The sequence below is a fragment of the Trachurus japonicus genome, chromosome 13, assembly GCF_045865225.1.
Source record: "Trachurus japonicus isolate A0001 chromosome 13, Traja_1.0".
In the NCBI taxonomy this organism is placed as follows: Eukaryota; Metazoa; Chordata; class Actinopteri; order Carangiformes; family Carangidae; genus Trachurus; species Trachurus japonicus.
In genome coordinates this window covers 29,346,403-29,368,568 of record NC_140919.1, presented here as the reverse complement: position 1 = coordinate 29,368,568, position 22,166 = coordinate 29,346,403, and the positions used below count along the sequence as shown (strand labels likewise).

At 42.8% G+C, this 22,166-nt stretch overlaps 2 protein-coding genes across 2 annotated transcripts; both read right to left on the bottom strand.

Annotated features, from left to right (window-relative positions):
- Positions 1 to 431: 431 nt before the first annotated feature.
- On the bottom strand, positions 432 to 7,486 carry LOC146976232 (uncharacterized). The gene is made up of 9 exons (XM_085795866.1): positions 7,256 to 7,486; positions 5,149 to 5,410; positions 4,993 to 5,057; positions 4,398 to 4,536; positions 3,386 to 3,504; positions 3,127 to 3,307; positions 2,843 to 2,926; positions 2,663 to 2,758; positions 432 to 2,569 (listed from the first exon to the last, which is right to left on the bottom strand). Exons 1-9 carry the CDS (start codon positions 7,396 to 7,398, stop codon positions 2,222 to 2,224), a joined length of 1,437 nt encoding a protein of 478 aa, XP_085651992.1. The 5' UTR covers positions 7,399 to 7,486; the 3' UTR covers positions 432 to 2,221.
- A 1,634-nt stretch (positions 7,487 to 9,120) lies between these two features.
- On the bottom strand, positions 9,121 to 21,812 carry prdm10 (PR domain containing 10). The gene is made up of 23 exons (XM_085795865.1): positions 21,748 to 21,812; positions 20,433 to 20,573; positions 19,481 to 19,642; positions 19,289 to 19,348; positions 19,054 to 19,158; positions 18,474 to 18,648; positions 17,832 to 18,073; positions 17,192 to 17,392; positions 16,857 to 16,929; positions 16,617 to 16,734; positions 16,180 to 16,300; positions 15,642 to 15,938; positions 14,952 to 15,296; positions 13,881 to 14,036; positions 13,613 to 13,792; positions 13,414 to 13,524; positions 13,043 to 13,243; positions 12,744 to 12,887; positions 12,293 to 12,463; positions 11,600 to 11,737; positions 11,278 to 11,455; positions 11,094 to 11,191; positions 9,121 to 9,835 (listed from the first exon to the last, which is right to left on the bottom strand). Exons 2-23 carry the CDS (start codon positions 20,502 to 20,504, stop codon positions 9,647 to 9,649), a joined length of 3,537 nt encoding a protein of 1,178 aa, XP_085651991.1. The 5' UTR covers positions 20,505 to 20,573; positions 21,748 to 21,812; the 3' UTR covers positions 9,121 to 9,646.
- Positions 21,813 to 22,166: the final 354 nt, after the last annotated feature.

The following is a 22,166-nucleotide window of genomic DNA, read 5'->3' as shown; positions in this document are numbered from 1 at the left end:
AGATATCTGGTGCCCTCTGCTCTGCCAGACACCATCCCTCTGCTGGCCATGACATCACATGCCAACAATGTGAGACATGAGTTCATCTGGACAGGACCGGGACGTTCCCCACTCTCTCATAAAGCAGAGCTTGTTTTGTATTTTAAGCTCTGTTTTTCATTCACCTCTAATAGCATTATCCCTCCTCCTTCTATCCATTTATTCAGTCGCTCCATGAATCAATTCAGAGTTTTTTTGCTGTCGTTTGACTGTTGGACCTCTATGTCGGTGTGGTCATTGTTATTGTAAGCAAGCATCCAAGACTGTTATGTTCTGTGTATTCACGACTGATTCGTGGAAAATGTTACATATTCATGTGGTATGTCATAACAGATTTTTTTGTATGTACAACTCTTGTCACTCACTTTCAAATAACCCAACACACAACATCTCTCCTCCCACAGTCTTTATGTCCCACTATCCATCCAGACATGGTGTGTTTGTGTCTTTGGTGTTGTGACAGCTCAGATCCTGCAGCATTCAGCTTGCATTCCTTTCATCCCTGATCTCCCAGTGGTCGGCCCCACCTCTTCCAATCTCTGCCCCCAGTGTGAGGGAATCGGACAGATGCAGGATCTGGCAGATGGTAGGCAAGACCATGGTCAAATGACATCTACGTTATGCATACTGTACAGGCTCCCAACAATTAGCACTTAACAGCAGCCAGGAATGAATTGATTCTCATCAGTAATCCAGTCTGGTCAGGCCAGGAAAGTCAAGAATCTGGAAAACTGCTGCCTCCAGTGTGGAGCTGCAGGGTAATTGAATTGTGGATCAAAGACATTCATGTCTTTCAAAAAGGTCTAGAGGGCTGCTCAGTTTTTAGTAATAACAGAAACACTTCCGGCTCTGACCTCCATTGCCCCCTTCTACCCCAACCCCCACCCAGGCGCCCCCCCTCCTTCTGCACTCAACCTGAAATCCCTGCTCAAGTCATTTTGGCTGCTTGGTCTGATAAAGAGCAATTGAATGAGAAATTGTTTTGTTATTGTAAAAGATAAAAACAAAAAAAAAAGGTTTCTCATTCCTCTTACACATGAGAGGAACACACCTCATAGATCATCACACAGCTGGAACATACTTTTGATAAATTATCAATACAACCTGAATAATAATTTAAAAAATCAACATCAGCTATCCAGTATTTGGCAACATCATGAAGTAGTTACAATTAAAAAATAGTTAATGAGATTAATCATCAGTGACTGAATGTAGGATACAAAAGCACAGAATCAAACTCTTCAGACACAGTGAGTCTCTAGACACAAGTTGAGGTTAAAGTGAATGTGTTTGAGGAGCCTGTTCCAACACTTTCCATCTATGAAGCTGACTGAGGGTCTGGGTTCATTATGGAGATCTCAGTTGAATGTATATTTAAGGAGTTGTTGTCTATTATGATTAATGGGTGCTGTGAGACGCTTCTACTTGTGCCTGTAAAAACTGGTGGAAGTGTGCCCCCTTGTGTTTCAAATGTTCTTTGACTTATAAGAGGGAAATCATGCCTGGTTATCTTTCAATAAGTGGAAAAAAATGATTCCTTAAGGACAGATTAGTGTAACCACAAACCAATACACAGCCCACTCAGTATTGTGTCATTTGGCAAATGATCAGTAATTGAAAATATCTTGATCATCAGAAAGCCTATGTTGGAGAGCTAATAAAAACATTGGGTCTTAATTCAAAAGTTCATAAAACAGATATGGTATTTAATGCATTCAATTTGTGCTTCTTTTTTTTTGTTCAATTACGATTTTAAATTAACAGTTTTTTGTAATTTTATTACCATTTGCCTGTCATTTTGAAATGGAAGGAAAAGTGTCAAGTTTATTAGGAAAAACTGAATATGAGGAAAGAAGCCATTTTTGTGTGTTTAAACAGGACTGTTGTTTGCAGGATGTAGATATTTTTTCCAATAATCCTTTCTTGATTATATCACATATCATGGCGAATCAACATTCATTTATACTTTTACAACCACCAAGTCTGTTAAATCAAATAAATTAAAAAATATGCTAATCTCATAATGCACCCACTTCATTCTTTACAATCATTACATGCATTACTATTAATGCTGCAGTCCATTAGTGTTGGGGTTTTAACAAACCTGTGTTGTTCAGCCATTTACAAAAATTGGCTTATTATTGGCTTGCAGTCTTATTATAGTCATTTGACTAATAAAAAATTATTTCCTCCTTCCAGATTTATGTAGACGCCCAAAAGTGGAGGACAACTGTAAAGCCGACCTCTCACACAGTGAGAGAGGAGTGTCTGTTTCAGCATCTTCATCCACTGAGGAAGCAGACGTTGATGCAGAGGTCGAGTTACAGTTCTCCAGTGATAAAGCGCTCGTGCTTCTACTCTGGAGATGTGGGGAAGTTTGTGGAGAGACTGAGCATGAACTGGATCCATTAACATGAGCAGGGGGGCTTGCATGTCTTTCCGGATTCTCCACTGTAAGTCCCTCCAGGTGGGCCTTGAATGTAGAAGTCTGTTGTTCCAGAGAGAGGAAACTCTCCTGGACCTTGTCAAACTGTGAGAAGAGAGACAGGTTTTTAGTCCTGCTGTGTTTCTAAATCTATGAACAACGTTTGGTTGTTTGTCTAAGGGGCAGAATTTAGGATACCTGCTCAATGTTGGACTGAAGTAACAGCTCTGGCCAGACTGACTCACTGCTGCTGCTCATACTGTGGCTTATATGAGTGTGACTCCAGGTTAACTCCTGTGAAACAGAGACAAGGTGACCCCTGAGTGAAGACAGCAGGAAGTATCAGGTGGATTTGTATGGCATAAGGAAAACTTTTACCTGCAGTAATTGTGTGCTGTCCTTCAGACAAGTCTGGCAGCATTGAAGTCTGTTCCTATAGTGGCCCAGGACTGAAAACAAATTCTTTGCCAAACACATAAAACTATTCAATCCAATGAGAGTGACAAGGCTAATGTTACATCACCAAGATTCATTGTTTTGGAATAAAACTTGACAAAAACATTTCACAAAAAGTTGTAAAAGTAGTCAACTGAAATATATAACAGAACAAATCCAGCACTATAATATCACTATACCAGAGAAATGCAGACAGACCTTCATACCTCTGCGTCTGTATGGGCTAAGGCCAAGTCCCCATGGCCTCGACCCTCCTCTTTGGTTAGCGTGACCCCGGTGTGTAACTCCTCCAGCTGAGCCCAGAGGCCAGCCAGGCCCTCCAGGATGTCCTTCACTCTCGCCTCAAAATCCCCCTGCACCTGGACGAGAGTACGCAGCAACCTCATCCTATCAGAAGGGTGAAGGTTGTTAGCTCAACTAAAGTAAAAGAAGTAGACGGCATGTTCACTAGATATTGAGCCTCACCTCTGCTGTAGATAGGTGCAGATGAGCTTCACTTTGTCTGTCAGTATGGAGTCTTGGTCCTCCTCCTCCAGTGTCACCTCTGATCCAGAGTCAGTCTTCTCAAGTGTGTGAGACACTGACTACAGTAAAAAAAAATTTGAAAAAAAAAAACTAACTTTATTTCTGCAGAATGTATGCAGCAAAATACTATATCAACCAAACAGATGAATAAAAGACAGTGCAGGAATATACTTATTTACAGCCACCCAAAAACATATTTTCATACAGTTTAAAATGCCAAAAAAGAAAAACAATATTGATTCTACAGCTGACATTTCAAAAAATACATTTTTGCAACAATCAAATAAAAGAAAACAGAACCCCAAACATGAAGCTAAACTCTGACACAAATACAACAACACCAGCATAAGGAATTGGACAGAGTGTTTTTGTTAAATTAAGACAACGTTACATTTTGGCCTGAGGTTATTGCCAAAAGGTGGTGCAGTGTCCTCAGTCCAGGATAGTCCAGCACATTTGCAACTAAGTATGCTATTACTCACAGACAGTTACACCTTGTACGAATCATTAAGATGTCATGTCATGTCATGGATGACAGTGTTGTACAACTGGTGGTGCTAGAATTAAGTAAACAAAAAGGTGTGTCAAGGCAATCCAGTCAATAGATAAAGTTACTTCAGCACAGAGGAAAATGTCAGCCCAACCGACTGGAAGACCCACTGACACTGGAAGGACACAGGAAAGTCAGAATTAAAAGCCTCTTTCCTCTGGCAGTCTGGTTAATTCAGAGTGCAGATAACAGCAGCTCAGTGATGGAGTGTCTTGCCCAAGGCTAGAATATCTGTGTATTCCTCAGTGCCATGTCTGATCTCTGTAATATCACCAACAGACTTCGCACTGATCTACATGCATAGAGCAGCTGAGAACACAGGAGATGAGAAGAATTGCTGGAGGCTGCTTTGTGTAAGAGAGAGGGCATTTTGCTCTCTGAAGGTGGTTTCCTCCCTCTTACCTCCAGCCTGGAGAGGAGAGACTGGATGTGGGGAACACTGGGGTCTAGTAGGGGCTCCTGGAGCACACACAGCAGCAGGCTGTTGGCCAGGGCAAGACCCAGAGAAAGGTGGGGGCCCGGGCTCCTTGATAGGGGCACCCTGAAGAAATATGGAGAATAAAGTGATTGTGTATTTTATGTGGACTTTTATTTCCGTCACTTTCAGAAGTGTTAAAATATCATTTATAAAAAGCAATAGGTTCCCTAACTGGCAAGATAAAAAAAAATCCAAAGGTGCTATCAACACATACAACTAAAGATATGCTGGTATAGTCTTTAAAAGAAAATGGTAGAAAATGGGTGTAATGATTAGGCCTCTTGTGCTTCTTTTGGGTGCATTAAAATTAATTCTGTTTCACAAAATAGATCAGAAATAATATGTACATCTCTAGCTGTTTCACGCTGTTTAATTCTGAAAATTGAAGTTTACTTGGGGCAAAGAAATGCCTGCTGTATGCAGGTACAAATCTGTCTTCGGCATTTTTTGACTGGTGAGAGGAAGATGGGATCAAATCTTTAAATCTAATAAATGTGTGTGAAAATAATAATGTCTCACCAGGGACACTGGCCATTCCTGTTTTCACTCACAACATCCTGCTGTATCTTCTGTAATGGCTCCACCTTGAATTGAAACAAAGGCAGTAAATAAACATTACACAGACAAATGCACCAACAGGGTCAAGCGAGATCAGGTTCATGCAGCTGCACTCACCTGGTCCGGGCTTGGCCGCAGGCAGTACTTCAGGGCATAAACACAGGCTCTCAGAGCCATCCACAGTAAACACACCAACAGGAACCTCCAGCACTGGTCTACCAATAACACATAGGGGTGCAGCGGCGCCTCCACCTGGCAGAGTAACCACACTACACCTACTGGAGCAAAACTACACCAACCTCTCCAGCGTCGCAGTGTCTGTAGAGCCTGGGACCAAACTGTGTGACATGGCCGACCGTCAGCTGGTGTTTGACTTGAACTGTAAGGATAATGAGGAGAAACAAACAGAAAACTGACTGATTAAAAATTAGAAACACAAACAAGAACATAAAAAGGAACAAAATAGGAATAAGAGCAGTAACTCCAACGAGGGTGCAACAAGCAAAGCTCTAGAGAACAAATGCAAGAACAGAAGAGGTCAACAGACACGAGGCCGGCATGGGTCTGGGGAGATGGCAGCTTGCAGACAGGAAGTGGCCCTCAGGATCCCTCAAGAGGCAGAACAGAAGGGCATCTGATGAGGTGCCCTTATGAAGCTGAGCTGGAGAATGGCTTGGAGGTCATATAGTCTATGTGAGACCCCAAGCCAAGACTGCTCTGGAGGTCAACAAAGAGACAAATAAGGTCAGGAGAGAAAGACAGCAGTAGAAGATTCAAGGGCTGATCAAAAGCAGGGAAAAATCTGAGCAGCTGGGGATTGGGCTGAGCATTGGAGAGATGTGGGAGGCCTGACAGTGTGTCAGACGGGATTGTTGACAGGAGATCTGGAGCTGCGGACAGCCGACAACCGGACCACTGACTGCAAACCAGGAGTAGATGTTAGCTAGAACTCTCGATGCAGCAACAGATCGTTTCTGGCTTAGGTCTCAGCTGACCGGCTCTGGGTCACTTGGCTACCGGCTAAGTAGCAGGACCCTGCTAATCAACTTGGATGGAGACTGGAGGCTATCCAACTTCAAGATTGCTTAGAGGCTACCGTGTTCTTAGCCAGAGTGCAGGCTGAAGGTTAGCATGCTGGAGGCGAGCTGACTGAGAGACTGGCAGGAGAGTGGGAGAGGCTAATGGAGTTGGCTGCCGGCGGATGATCCCCAGGCTCACCACCATGTGTGCTGTAGGCCAAGAGTTGTTCACCTGACAGTAAGATTGGGCGTTAACAGGGTTTGATGAAGGCTGCACACTATAAAGCTGTCAACTAAGTCACTTGGGTGCAGACTGGAGGGTAGCAGCCAGGGAGCTCGCCCACTTGGAGGCAGGTTTGGAAGCTGGGTGTGAACTTGTGGTCCTGTGACTTGCCAACTGGGAATCAAGCTGGAGGCTAGAAGGCCAGAGGCGAAGCCCACTGGAGTAGGACTGTTAGCCGACTCTGGAGCAGGCTGATGGAAAGCAGACTGGGTGCTGGCATGAAGACAATCTGGAAATCAGAGGTGTTAATAATTGCCTCACTTCAGTCTAGCAATGGCCACTACACCAAAATGCTGTAGCCTTTTGGACAGTTGCCATCCTCAGCGCCACCTTTTTGCTATCTCCAGGGTTTTCTTTTCCAAACCCCAAATTGCACCATAAAGGATCACAACAAATGATACTGATGGGAATAAAACCTTATTGGAAATACAGTACTTGAGTGAGGGGAAGACAGGTTGCTGAACAGGCCAGGGCAGAAAATCACATGCAATGGAAAGACAGGAATCTATGACAGATGCAAAAGGGAAGTAATTTCAAAATAAAACAGGAAACAGTCCAGCCACTTGCAGGTCATGAGATCATAACAGATTTATTAAGATGGACCAGCTGTCTGATCCATTAGAGAAATCAATGGTTAATCCCCCAAACAGAACTGAATAATTGGCAGTCGCCTCAGGCCTGTTAGCTCATGTAATGCTGAGCAGTTAAACGTGTCTGTCAGCTATCACAAATGATGACAGATATCTGCCTAATGAAGCAGAAAAACATTTACTTTCAACAGTCTGGGCAGATAGGTGCACTCAGACCATCATTTCATGCAGACCCTCCCCCTGTGGCAGCAGGTAATAAGAGACCTGCCACTCAAAAAGCTGATTTCCAGTGAAAGGCCAATTGTTGAAATGACACACAGAGGTCTACCTACCTCAGCATTTTTCGTCTCCACTCGGCAGGTTCTCCCTTTCCATCCTCTTTTACTTCCGCCATCCATTTACAGTGCTGGCCCACCCTCTCTCCCTGTCCCACTCCCCCCTGACCTTTCGTGTGGATGACTGTCAGCCGAGGCATCGGAGCTACTTGGAGACATGCTGTCGGAAACTGCAGCAGGGCAGTTAGATGAACAACATTTCCTTGCTCAATATGTTATTACTTTTGTGACATGACAAACTTGTTGAACCGGTTCTACGGAAAGATTTGTTTTATGCATGTCGTAGAGGTTTTTTTCCCACACTTTTCCACATTCCACCCATGCAGGAATGTGTTAAACACTCATTGCAATTGTTTTGTTGGACAAGCCCTGCTCCACCCAGGTACAACGGAGGCAACTGCAACACCTCCACCAATGATGTTGTTTCCTCTGCATCACATCAACAGTGTTTAATTATCTAGAGGGAGAGGTTTTGTTAAGTGGAGGTAAACCTGTTTAAATACAGTAGTATTTGTAATTAAGAAGGTTTGGTGTATGCTTTCTAACTGCTTGTTTCTGTTTTCTGAGGTCATGTTGCCATCTAGCAGTGAGAACAAGGATGACATCCTGAAAAACCAAAACCATATACACCAGGAAACCATTATTCGTTCACCATTTGTTCACATTCATAATGAAGTGATTAGAAAAAAAACATACCGGTATGCAGATATAAAAGAATATAATATATAATATTATAAATAATTATAATAGGACATGATCACTGTTCATGATCTCATAACATTCCTTCTATATTTTACATTGTACAAGTCCATTTTCTGTTCATTATAGATTATGTGCGTACTAACAGCATTTTGATGGCCGTAACACAGATAAGCCAAGTTCCTTGCTTGTGAGTCGATCAGTTTGTGTGATCACTATCATAAGGTTTGAACCCTCACAACTGAATTACATTCTTCATTCTCACTCATCTGTGAGAGAAGTAAGAGACATGCTGACTGACGTTTTTTTTGTAGGTCAATGCAGATAAACACAATGAAATACGCCATATTCCTGATTAACACTGTGTCAAGTTGAGCTCCGACACTGCTCAGCTGCAAATCTCTGAGATGCTTTCAGTAAATATTTTACTGGTTCACTGAGAGACTAAATGGTTTTGAACTTCCAAGTCATTGTACCACAGGAAGAGCTGACCATCAGTTTACTGGTTCTGGATATAAAAGAAAATATTTTTTGAGGAAAACGTGAACTTTTTCATGTCAGGCCAACAAATGTCAAGGAAAAAACTAATTTGAAGACCAACATCTCACCCCCTAATGATCTTATTTTTAACCTAACCTCCAACCTCTCATCTTGCTACACATGTGATGTCAGATGAGTGTAGGCACAGGGTGTAACACAGCAATTTAAGCCACACCTAGAAGCACCGGTTTTCAGCATGATGTTTTCACTCAAGTGCAGTCCCCTGGTGCCACTCAATCTGTGATGAGCAACTTTTATATTACAAATAAAATGGTTGTCATGTTTAAAAAGCTCAATTATATACATGAAAAACTCCACATTAACTTGTGAAACCAAGTTCAATTATTAACAATCAGCAAATCTCAGAAGAGTAGAACCGATTATGATTGCTTTTAAAACTTTTACTATAAAAACACAGATGTTGTGGTTGTAACAATGACAGAGAGGGGGAAAACCTTTTTGGTAAAACCTGAACAATCCAGCATGTGAATAAAAATGGATGTCTGAGACATTTCAAGCAGATCAATTCAAGGAGAAAATGACATCAGATATCTTCAACGATCTGCAATCATACAACACAACAGAGGGTGTGTGGGGTATTTACACTGGACAAAAACATAGTAACCTATTTTGCAAGATTGTTTTATACAGTACTTTCCCATAATTTTCAGTTCTGTGTTTCTTTCCAGAGTTTCATTTACAAATACTATACTTCAAGAAATGTCTGTAACTTTACAAATATGTAAAATGGGCACCCAAATCTGTCTGAGGGCTGAGCAACAAAACATTTCCACCTTTTTCTGACCTTGAGAAGATCCCTTTTAAACTTTCATGCTCACGGGAACCTTGTATCTCATGTAATGTTCCTCACAGTTTCAGTAGTTCCAGTGAAAATGGTGCTGAGAGAAACCATACCTTCACTGTGTGCTCACAAGTGATTCAAGTTTTTCATTTTACGTTTTCTGTTCAAACTTTGCATTTTGCTCTCTGCTAACTTACAGACACATAAAACTGTGCTGGTCATCCGTTCCTCCATTTTATTTCTCTATATCCCAGAGTTTCCTTCCATCCATGTATTTATTCATTCATGTGCGCACAAGCTTCTGAGGTCTACATGCAGGATGAAGTCTTCATTCGTCATTGTACAGTTCAGGGTTTTGTAATGTGAATCTCACTAGTGCCGCTGCCATTGGTCGTTGTAGTAATGATGTACTGTGTGGTGGCTTGCTGATTGGTCGGTTGCTGCTCCAGATTTTCAGTGTGGGTTTGGGTTGTGCTCTGAGGAGCAGTCTGTTTTGCCTCCAGCTCAGTCTGACCCTCAGAGATCACGTAGTGTGTCTGCAGGACAAGGAAGAGAAGGTCTCTATTTAAACACGCACCATTCATGTGGTCAATTCAGAATTTATGCCCAATGCCCATCTATCTATTATTATCTAGAATGTAACATCTGGCTACAAAACTGTATGCAGACAACAATTATTTCAAGATTTCTGCAAGCCTTTCATGTGTTTTTATTCAGCCTCACTCATCAGTAAGAGGACTGATTACAGGTGTGAAGGTGTAAAAAGCTACATTCACCTTTGTGTGGCAATAAGAGAAAGTATAAAGTACAGATTAAGTTCAGATCAACCAAACATCTGTTGGGGCAGTGTTTAGCTCAGTTGGTAGAGCACCTGCCCCATGTGTTGAGGCTGTAGCCCTCACTGTAGGCGGCCCCGGTTCGAGTCCCGCGTCAGACGGCCCTATCCTGCTTGTCATTACCCCCGTCTCTGCCTCCCATTTCCTGTCACACTCTCAACTGTCCTATCGAATAAAGGCATGAAAAGCCAAAAATATACATTTAAAAAAAAAACAAAAAAACATCTGTTTGTTGTAATAAAAGACTGAAAATAAAGACGTAGCCTGTGTGAACTCAGCCAGAGGTTTTGAAGCTCAGAGTGAGCTGCGTTATCACCACCACTTTGCCATGGCCTCCTTCCACTGAACTCCCAGTGGATTCAAAATGGGCAAAAAGAGAGGGAGCCATGATTTTGGTGCATATCAGTTTGTGTTAAACATACAGTATCCATTTGTCAGTCAAAACAACATGCCTTCAATTTTGCATGACTTTGAGCCATAATAAGATGTGAACAAGTCTCTGGTATAAAAAGTTCACGCCCATACAGTTGCTATGAAGGAGGAGACCAAAACCATTTTGTACAAGGATGTAAACTTGTTCATTTCTTCTGTAGTTAGTTGGACATTTTAACACAGGGGTCTGTTGAGGATGTTTTGTATTTGAAGCCAGACTCTCGTGTTCATGAGAATAACTGCTTTTTGACACTTCCATGTGAGCTTAGTTTTTCCAGCCCCATATGTTGGTGCTTCATTGTAACAGAAATGTGATGAATGCTGATGTGTTTAAATAGAGCTTCCGTGCAACATTCAGGGTCTTATTCTTACACTGTATATTCATGTGATCCAGATGTGTGAGATATGTGCTCAGCTGCAATGTAAAGCTTCGCCCTTAGAGCAAAAAAAGTAAACTTAAAAAAACAGACAAAAAAAAACAAATATGTCATTTTCAACTACCAGGTATCAGGCATCATCTTCTCACCGTTTTCACCTGGTTACTGTTGACTCCAGATACAGGTGTGCTGGCCTCAGCTATCACATACTGAGTGTGAGGTAGAGCCATCATCTGGATCTCAGATGCTGGAGAAATAAGAAGTTAACATCTTAAAACCCAATTTGCAAACAAACAGACAAACGGAGCAATCAAGTCATGGTGTGGCACTCACGGTAACTTCTGTAATTCCAGTTCCCAGGTATGTAAGCATGCTGGACAGTCCCCTGTGACTGCTGCGTGCTGCTGGGTTGTAGGGTGTGGCTCTGGGCGGGGGTGACGGGGGTCAACTGGGCAGGGCTCAGCTCCTGATTAGCCTGCTGAGAGGTGGGGCTAAGAGGTTGTCCAGTTACCTAAAAGAGGGAAAGGAGACAGTTGTTTAAATCTTCTATTATCAAGCACAACCATGTGGTTGAGATCCTTATAAAGAATACGTGTCATAAATATGTGTTTTATATATTAATCATCAACCTAGTCCCTGAATAATAAGGACTCACCTGGGTGGCAGCTTGTCCAGAGCCTGAGGGCTCGCTGACCTGGATGTGTTGTACCTGGATGGAGTGCTGGCTGTAGCCATGAGGGTCGTGCAGCTGGCTAACATCTACTGTGGGGTGCTGTGAATGTGGTGAGGAAGCCTGTGAAATACAGAGACAACATGTTACTACATCTTAAATGAACCTCAGTCCATCACATGATACTTTCAGTAAATGCAGTCGATTTACTGTGAAGACAAAGTGCATGCATACTTCTACTTCCACTTTCTACTTCTTCCACTGTCTGTAACAACCTCTATGATTTTGTAGACTACATTTTAAGAATAATTGTGGTGGCTGCTGATTTCCTTCAGTTCTCCCTACAAACCTAAAACCTTTTGATTTTAAGTCAAAGAAAGAAAAAATCTCACCATCTCTAGGTGGTCTGTATCCTTTAACCAGTAGTTTTGAGAGGTAGATACAACAACGTTCGTTATACAGTAGTATAATGACAATAAAGGCATTCTGATTCTGATTCAACTGAATTTGTCAGTTTCAGACTGATCAGAACAATACAACTCTCTTCCCTGAGTGGACTTCTATTCATATCAAGACACTCTATCCCAGTGTAGAGCTGTTATTGTGATGTATAACCTTGTTGAGATACTCTCTGAATGCAAAACAAGTCTTGGTCCTCGGTCAGACTCTGGATCTTACCGGAGCCACCTGCACCACCTGCAGCTGGATGTGCTGCGGCTGAGACAGGCTGCCTCCTGCCTGAGAGACAGGGATGTATTGAATCCTCTGGTAGTCTCCCTGCGCTGTTCTGTAATCCGTTGTCAGTGTCTGAGAAAGCTCCGTCATGGCCTGAGTGAGCAGATCTGTGGTCTGTGGAGATAACGAATCATATAGTTACAAACATGTCGTGTGTAATACTTGAACTTTTTTAATTTTTAATTCCTTCTTTCTTTCTGTCTTTCTTGTTTGCTTCTGCTGCCATGAGTCCAGTTTTCTGTAGCATTGACATTTATTTGCTCCGTCACAATTTGTTTTTACAATCACTGTTTTTTTTTTCTTTATATGAGTTTTCAGGGCAAGACGTCCCCTTGAGCAGAAATTACTCATCACTTTTTATGCTTAACATGTATTGTTTTTGACTCTTTCTTACCACCACAGCCTCAGTTGTGGCTGCATCCGCACTGATGACTGCAGGAGCACTGCTGATTACTGCTGTTGTCAAAGGAGCCTGGATGGTGTTGGCGAGCTGGGCAAACTCTGGATGCTTCTTCCTGATGTGCTGCACCATCTTAGTCTGCAACACAAACACTTTGAAAATTATTCACGCATGCTAAATTATAAGAGACACGACACAGGAGGGTGAATTACTTTAAACACAGTGATCTCTGGATGAATTAATTACAAAATAGGTCAAATGAATTAACCTCAACCTGAAGCTGTAATACAAACCTTGCTGCTGTACTGTTTGGCACAGTGCGGGCAGCAGACGGGTGCGGTGGCGATGGTGCCGGTCAGCTGGGTGTGTGTGCTCAGCATGGGGTCGGGTTCACCGGGACCAGCTGGACGCAGCTTACGGATGCTGGGAGGCAACTCAGCCCCAGGGTGGTTCTTCAGGATGTGGGCTTTCCTCTTACTGGCACTCTTATACACCTGCACAGAATCCAGTTCATTCAAAAGACTGATCAGTATCAGTAACAGTCTCCTCTGATGCATCTCAGAGTTAAAGGTAAGGCAGACGTTAGCATCAGGTACATCTTAAAAAATAAAAGAAGATGTCCAAAACTAACTGTTTGATATAACTGGACGGTGAAAAAACAAACCTTATCACAGTACTGGCAGAAGTAGTCCCTGTTGGGCTTGATAATTGGCAGCGTTAGCTCAGGCACGTCATCAATACGCATCTCGGGATGACGCTTGGACAAATGATTAACCTGTAACCAGAGGAATAACGCTGTAAAAAAAAAAAAACACTGGAATAAAAATATCAACAAAGAGAGCTTTCTCTGAGTTGCTGCTCACCAGCATTCCTCTGCGTCTGAATCCCATCATGCACACTCTGCATTTGAACATGAAGCTCTCGAAGTCAGTGGTGGGCACCTTCAGTTTGAGTGTTTTGGAGCGGTGGATCCGGTCAGCTTTCTTGGCTTCTCTGTCAGGATTGTGCATGCGCTGCATGTGCTCCCGTAGTTTATCTTTCCTCTTTATGTCACAGGAAAAATAACTGTCACACAAGGCCTCAAGGATCTGTAATCTACAAACTGTTATGTTCAAACCCTGATCATCTTACCTTGAATTGTTTACCACATGTTGAGCACAAGAAGTCTTTGCGGTCAGAGTGGCGTAACATGTGCAAACGCAGCTTGTCCGGTCGGCAGAAGGCCTTTTCACAGTCTGGGCACTGGAAAATCTTCTCTGAATGGAAGCAGCGTATATGCTTCTTCACCTGAGGAGAAGAACACATTGTAGTCTGTTTGGATCACAACTGCAAAATCAACCCTATAATGACTGGCTGACTGACTCCATTTCCATCTCTGGTCAGTCGAAAGCCACATCACTGAGTTGTTGTTTCACCACCTTCTCAAAAGATTGAAAGAACAACCGCTTCAATTTCAAAAGGAACTGTTTGCAGCTTGTGCAGTGTTGCCGACTAAAGACATTTGCTACTGAATTTGCAGACTTTTTAGATGCCTGGAATGAGTATAGATTATGTGGACTTAAAGCTATACCTCTAGTTTCAGGTAGTCATCCATCTACTCTGGTTTCCTGGCTGCTCAGCAACAGCAGGGAAGTGGAGGAGCACTTCCACTACACTGAGCCTCACCTCCAATGAGGAAAATTAACTACCTTCCTTATATGTATCGTTATTACTAAAGGAGGCAGAGGAATAACTAAACATAGGACTCACTGAATTTGAGTTTCTCTCTGAGTGATAGTTTTACATGTCAATACGGCTGAATTCACAGCAGAGTCTTTGTCTTTAACTCATGTGTTTGGTGAGTTTATCAGACAAGACTGCAGTTAAGAAAAAATCTGAATTTTAGCAGCTGAGCATCAATCTGGAAATGGACTTAAAGTTCACATGTAGTGTTAATGGGCCGTGATTCAGTAACCATTTCATACTTGTTCTGAGTCTGACAACAGCAACCAAAAACACGTAAATGAGAACAACTTTATCTGGTGAACTTAGCTGTGTCAAAACACCATATTTGTGAGCACAGACAGTACGAACGAATTGCACATGCGTGTGGTGCAGCCATATAACTAGGTTGTGATATAAACTTTCTTTTTTAAGCATCTAAAAAGATTGACAATTCACTTCCCACATCTAACAACCTTACTGGTGACAAACAGCACTAACCTGGATGAAGTCGCTGAAGGTCTTCTTGCAGGAGGGACAGGTGAAGCAGCCGTCCACCGCATGCACCCCTACGTGGTCTTTGAGCATGTCTAGTCTTTCAAAGTGTTCTGGGCATAAGAGACAGGAGTAGGAGCGGTTCTCCGTGTGGACCAACAGGTGGTCCTCCAGGGCAGAGTCACTCACGAAACTCTTGCTGCAAATGTGGCAGGAAAAGGTGTAGGCGTCCCGGCCGTGGACCCGCAGGTGCTGATCCAGCTTGTCTTTGTCCCGGAAGGCCTTCCCACAGTGGGTGCACTTAAAAGGACGGAAACTCTTCCTGATGAAAAGGTGCTGCAGTGCTGCGTTCTGGGGTAGAAAAGAGAGACAGAGGGAAACTACTCACAGAAGAGCCCATTGGTGTTCTTTGACATTGATCTGCTGGGACACTGGGTGGAGGCAGATGATGCAATGGAGAGTACAGGAGGAGGCACATCCTGAAATGTGGCATGAACATTTACACCATGGAAAAGGACGACAGGAATCACTGAACCTAGTGTTTCTCTGACCTCCTCCAGGTCTCACCTACCTGCACATCCATCTTTGAGGGAAGCACGGATTGAGGGAGAGAGACACACCACTGTAAAGCCAATCACAGCTAAAGCAAAAAACAGACTGAATATAAAGCACTTAAGACACTGTCTCCCTTCTTACCCGTATCCTCTTGGCACGGCGCATGTCCTGAGATGTGAGATGAGCGTCTGATTGGCTGGTCTGAGTCGGGTCCTCCTTCAGTGGAGCCGGTGGTGGGTCCGTGTTGGAAGGTGGGGTGACGGACTCTGGGGCCGGTTCTCCTGCAGGAGGTATGAGCTCTGTCTCCACCTCGGCCGCAGTGTCCGCCTCCGCCTCCGCCTCCGGCTCCATCTCCATCTCCACCACCTTCAGGCCATTCTGAGCTGCCTCCACTCGCTCCTCCTGCTCTGGCTGCTTCTCTGTCAGTTCCAGCATCTCCTGATTTCAAAGGGGATTGGACATTTGTTATTAAAGGTTTTTACAGGTTGAAGTTTTCCAGTTGCACATTTGAAAATAAAATGTAGGTTATTATGGATTGCAATTGTCAATTAGCAGAGGTGCACTTTAAATTTTTGCTCATTTATTCTGATACAATATTTCTGACAATTTTTTATAGTACTTTATACTTTTTGTTTTTATTATTGCTTACTTTACAAATTAATGATAATGTGTGTCTTACTGTTGTCTTGTCCCCTCCAGCGTCAACAGGTGGTTCCAGACGTATAAATTTCGGTGGCCTCCCTGGTCTTCTTCCTGTACCAAATCTCTTCCTACCTCTTCCACGGCCCCGGCCTCTGGATCTGAGCAGAGTAAAGACAGGGTGAGGGCCTCATACAACCTCTTATTGCACTAGAAATCAAAGCCAAAATATGGAAAGAGGTGCTAAAAGATGTTTTTTCTTTTTTGGAAGAGGAGGGGGTCTTTTTGCCTTTAATTGACAGGACAGCAGAGACAGACAGGAAATGGGGAGGCAGAGAGGGGGGGGGTGACATGCAGCCAAGGGTACACCAGGGGATTTGAACCGGGGCCGGCTGCAACGAGGACTAAAGCGCCTGTATATGGCGCGCCTGCTCAAACCGATGAGCTAAATGACGCCCCTGATGAAAGAGGTTTTACCTTGTTAGAGAGCTCAACTTGTCGTCATGCATGTTGAGGTGTTGCTGCAGTTGCTCAGAGCTCACGAAGCGGCGGTTACACTCATAACAAGGCCAGTTCTTCTCCTGCTCCCGCAGCACTAAGGAAAACACAGAAAGTGAGGAGCAGGGGAAAGCGTTGCTACAAATATGTTATAACAGTCAGGCTGAGTGGATGTACTGGTGGAATGTAAAGTACGCACTGAAATGTGCAGAAACTCACCTTTTCTTTCTTCTTCTGTCACATCGTGGATCTTTTGATTTACAAATTCTGCATATGACGCTGCATACCACACCTGCAGATGGAAATCATATCAAAATAACTACAAAAAGCATATTCACATGTAATTTACTTATTGGAATTGATTCACTCTTCTTTTAGCTCTGGTTTTTGTCCACTAAAATATCTGGTCCTTCATTTTCAAAATGCTTGGAGAAATTGAAACAGTTGTGATGGTGGTGTTGGGAGGGTCCAAAGTCAAAGAGCAAATAGTACAGTAAGTAGGCTGTAAAGTGTATATGCAGCACAACGCATTTAATAAACTACTCAAGACTCACCTTGAGCTCTTGTTTCGGCTGGATGTTCTTGATGGTTGTGTAAAATATCTCAGAGCCGTACTGATAGGCCACCAGGTTCTGCTCCAGGTGGTTCTGAGCGGGCCTCACAAACATCATCCAGTTACAGCTGTCCTCATCAGACAGGTCCAACCACATGTCATTAGACTTCTCACCATCTTTTTCTGTATCCAGCAGACAGAGCTACAACAACAAGCAAAAGAATTATTAGATATGAAGAGTGCTGCTTCCTCTGCTTTCATTTACCTCACACTTTCTTCACCTATTAAAGTGTTATTCACAAGAACATATTTCCTCTTTGTTTCTTTGCTGGGACACAACACTGCGAGGGAAAGCTGTAATCACTTCATTACAAGTAAAAAACAAAACATTAAGTAAATCAGATTCTATTTCTATTTCTATTTGTTCAATTATATTTTGTATAAATTGTATGTCATAACTTAATGTGGCCATGTAGTAAACCCTTAATTATACACAGCCTAATATTTGGCAAAGTAGGAAACAACCACAATGTTCCAGGTAAAATGAGATGGTCTAACATTAACATATCCAGTGCAGCTAAATGCAGAACAAATGATTGCGCAACATAAACATAAATGAGTCGTGCAGAGCTCTGACTTACTTTCAGATGGATGTAATGATTCTGTAGTTCACTCTGAGGAACCAGGGGTCCCTCAACAGGACCAAACTGTGTGCGCTTTGGGATGCGTCGCTTGGAGAACACCCCGCCCAGGAAGCGATCGATGTAGAGCACCAGGGGCAGACTGGCCCGAGCCTTGGACATCACCGGCCGGTTGGGGATGGGGTGCAGAGGACCGTGTTTCAGACAGACTGAGGTGTTGGAACTATTACACTCCTCACACCCTGAGTCACCAAGGGAGGTATAAGTTAGTTTGTCATAACCACCAAAACATATAAAAACATAACGTAGGCTAACTAATCTAGAGCAATGGAACAGCTTCGTAACAAATACTAAAGCTGTGCAGCTTTTTAAAGAGAATCCATGAAAGGCACTTGAAAGAAATGTTCCTGAAAAATAAAATAAAAAATCACTTTTACTTCTGTACTTCCACCTCAAATCAATTCTTGATTTCACTCTTATGCCCTACTTTGTGCCATTATTGTATCTAGCCACAGTATCTGTCATGTGCTATGCCAGTGCTGTGCTCACTATCTTCTCCTCTCCGCTCTACATGAGTGACAGACAGTCCTGACAGAGACAGACAGACAACCATGTTACAGCTGCAGGGGAGATGTCACTCACACAGGCTATGAGGGTTAAATGATTGGGGCTGACGAGGCTCCCAGTCATCCATCTCAGAGTCTTCATCCTCATCTTCATCTGTATCATCTGTGGAGTCCGTGGTCCCGAGGGGACTGGTGGGGGGGTCCGCAATGTCCGCCATGGAAGTGAGCGAATTGGACACCGACAGCTGCTCCTGTGTTTGTTTGATCATTTCAGAGAGTTAGTACTCACTCAGCTGTTCTAACACTGTGGGAAAACACTGACAGCAAAGGAAGGTATAAATGTAGGTATTTTATACTAGATACTGTTTATTTATTATCTTGTGTGTCTGTAAAATAAAAAAAATAAAAATGTTTTTGCTTGTTAAGTCAAGAAACATGAACATAGCCTGCTGTACTGAAGAATGGATACCGACATCAAAATCTCAAGACATACAGTATATTAACCCGTGCTATTTCAGGACATTATTTTTCAATATCAAACAATTCATATGCAAATACATCTGACTGCAAATATCTCAGTGTAATGTTGCTGTCACAGCCCCAACTGAACCGTTTGGAGAGGGAACCAGGTGTGCAGACAAACAGCGTGTTCTCACTTGGGACACTGGCTCCAGGATGGCCTGTGGAGTCTCCGCTACATTGCTGAGAACGTGCAGATTGGCAGCGTTCATGTTCTGTCCGCTGGGCAGCAAAACTGTGACCTACAAAAGAAAAAACATACAACAAAAACATAAAGCAACTGATGCTTTATGTTTTTGTAAAAAACAAACAAAAAAAAACTAGTAATGTCAGACAGTGAGCTAGCAACATGACAGCGCCTGATGAACCTACCTGCTGAGTCGTACCATCCTGCTGAATGTAAGCCACCTGTGGTTGATCAGCAAACACAGTCTGGGAAAAAAAATGTCTACATTGTTAATTTCATACCTAGTTTCAACACTGTACCACGACGTCCATGATGCTTTTGTGATAAATGTCATCAACACACATTTAATTTTGACTTAACATGAGAGCCCATCTTACCTGAGTGCCATCTGCAGGGTGTATGTAGACCAGTGTGTGCTCTGCAGACTCTACTGAGGCATAGGAGTTCCCGTCCGCTGTATAGACCACCTGCTGCTGTCCCCGGTCAGCTTGCTCTCCACTGTACACTATCTGGGCCACTGTATTGCCTTCAAAATGCACCTGCAACAAACAAAGGCTTTGAACCACCTGCAACGTTATTACACTGTCAGCCCCCATTAACTTTTGTCTCCCTAATGTACAGTGTAAGAGGCGTAAGCACTGAGAAGCAAAGTCCAGGAATACGTCAAATTTATCAATAACAGCTTAATAAAAATGTGCAGTAAACAGAAAAAATTAGTCAATCATTTTCTGTGACTATGCTTTGCCTTTAAAAACTGCACTTGTTCTCCTCAGTAAATCTGCAACACAGTTTGAACTTGCAGCATTTCTTCTCTGTCTCTATGTTTTCTGTCTTTTCACATATCCCAGACTGACTTCATGATGTTGACTTTAGGGCTGTGTGGGTGCATGTTCTTCTTGTCAATGAGGATAGCTCTTCTTTACTCTGGCTGTATGTCTGAGTTTAGTTACTTATGCTTGTTACTAATGCTTATTTGATGGTACTGATGATGATGATGATGATAATGATGATGATGATGATAAAGAATCTCAAGAGTGCCTAAAACCTTTGCATAGCTGAATTAAAGATGCTTAGTTGAACTGTCCTTTTTTTAAAAATTGTTTTACATTACAAAATTCCACTTTTTAACAAACGCTATGAAATTGGATGGTGTGAATTTTAGGGGTTTGGGAGTAGAGTCTCAGGGCGGGGGTGGGATTTCTAGACATTTGGGGTGTGTTTATAGACATTTTCTGAGACGCTTTGCCAGTCCTCTGATTAATCAAACCCACTGCATCCTTTTTCGTACAGCCTGTGGCTCTATTATAGCTGTTCAGGAGCTGCTCAGACCTGCGTAGCGTTTCCTGAATCACTGTTGGCAGTCTGACTCCACACAGCAGAGGGTTCCTGCTTGGTCTCCATGGCAGCTCAGTGGCAGGCCTGTCGCCAACCACGTCACCTGTCCCTTCACTCTTGAGAGAGCAGAGACGCCTGTAATACACAAGAGGACGAGGAGGATCAGTGATTTGTGTTTAATAATAATAATAATAATAATAATAATAATAATAATAATAATAATAATAATAATATTGTATATACAAATGATAATATAGAAATGTGATAGTAAAGATATTAATACATGATTTTAATTTGCTGGTTGGGTCACAGATTTGTATAGAATCTAGTGTAAAATGAAAAAAAAAATTGTAATCTGTGTGGATGATGGAGCTTACTGTCACAGCTTTATCAAAGCCATCATATGCCAGACTGGTATAGGGGGGGAGCAGTTTAGCTGCAACACTGCAGCACTACAGAAAACATCTCTGAGCTAAATGGCACTGGATTAAACCCAATGTGCCATCTGACAGAGAGAGAGAGAGAGAGAGTCGGGGTCTCCAGACAGGGTTTTGCCCTTGCTGCTGTCTGGGCTTGAACACCAAAATAAGGCAGCATGTCACTTTGTGCACACAGAGCGGTCACACAGGACTCTCAGCGGGGGTACCAAGGAAAACGCGGTCACCGTTTGCTCGTGAGGCCGCAAGGAAAACGATAAATACAACCGCATGTCGCTACAAAAGTCACGGCGGAAAGTCGGGTCTCCGTGAACTCATTCAGAAATCTAGCTCGAACAATCAATATTAAATTCAATTCCCCCCTATTTTAACCCCGCAGGTTCTCAGTCCCAACCGGACCATACCACAAAAAGCAGCGCCGTAGAAACCCGGGCATTTACTGCACCGCAACATTAGCACTACAGCCATATAGTCGCACTGTAAGACCGACCATACAGACAGACATAACTTGTTAGGCCCCAGGACGCGGACCACAGTCTGTGGATTATGACAGAAGTGGTTTAGAAACGACAAAGGCCCGACTTATTTGGATTGACCCACCCGTCCCCCAATTCTAGTTGAGCCCAGCCCTTCCAGTCTACTATGAACTAGGAAGAACGGGCTCCATTTTGGGTGGGACTAACAACAACAACCACATCCGAAGAGACCCAACGAAAAAAAAAATATTTTCTATCGGTGCCAATGCGTGAAAACAGCCCGTACTTTTCGTTTATATTATCAGAAACACTCCAGGGTAGACGAACTACAGAACCGATCGTGAAGCAGTCCCTAGTTTTCTTACATTTTGTGGAAAACGCACAAGTTGTTCTTACCTCAGAATGGTAGCTGCAGAGATGGCTGCATTACATATATTAACATAAACTGCCTAGCAACACGCAGGAGCGTGGCCTCGGATTGGTGGTTATTTACTGTGAAGCGAAAGCGACATAAGATATTTTAAAATATATCCACAAAACAGTTTATTAACACTGGTGAAATTTACATCTGTGTGTTTGAACAGTTAATAATGGTATCACGAACTTGTTAAATAGTCGCGGTTATGGCTTGGTTATTAGTTTTTAATCGGTGTTGCAACCAATCAGAAAAATAAAACATCAAACTCGACCAATGGATTACGCGTGTGTGTGTTCGCGATGGTTTTTTTTTTTTCTTTTATCTAACGTTACCTTTCGTTGATATTTTAAGTTGAAGCTAAAGTGGTGATTAAACATTTCCACACCATCATATGATT

Excerpts from the sequence above, each read along its gene's own strand:
- prdm10 (XM_085795865.1), bottom strand. The coding sequence starts at position 20,504 with ATGGAGACCAAGCAGGAACCCTCTGCTGTGTGGAGTCAGACTGCCAAC. Across the intron at positions 19,643-20,432 it reads ATTCAGGAAACGCTACGCAG|GTGCATTTTGAAGGCAATAC; the intron begins GTCTGAGCAGCT and ends TGTTTGTTGCAG. Across the intron at positions 11,192-11,277 it reads CTGGAATTACAGAAGTTACC|CATCTGAGATCCAGATGATG; the intron begins GTGAGTGCCACA and ends TTATTTCTCCAG.
- LOC146976232 (XM_085795866.1), bottom strand. The coding sequence starts at position 7,398 with ATGCCTCGGCTGACAGTCATCCACACGAAAGGTCAGGGGGGAGTGGGA. Across the intron at positions 5,058-5,148 it reads TGCGGCCAAGCCCGGACCAG|GTGGAGCCATTACAGAAGAT; the intron begins GTGAGTGCAGCT and ends TTTCAATTCAAG. Across the intron at positions 3,505-4,397 it reads CTCTCCTCTCCAGGCTGGAG|TCAGTGTCTCACACACTTGA; the intron begins GTAAGAGGGAGG and ends TTTTTACTGTAG.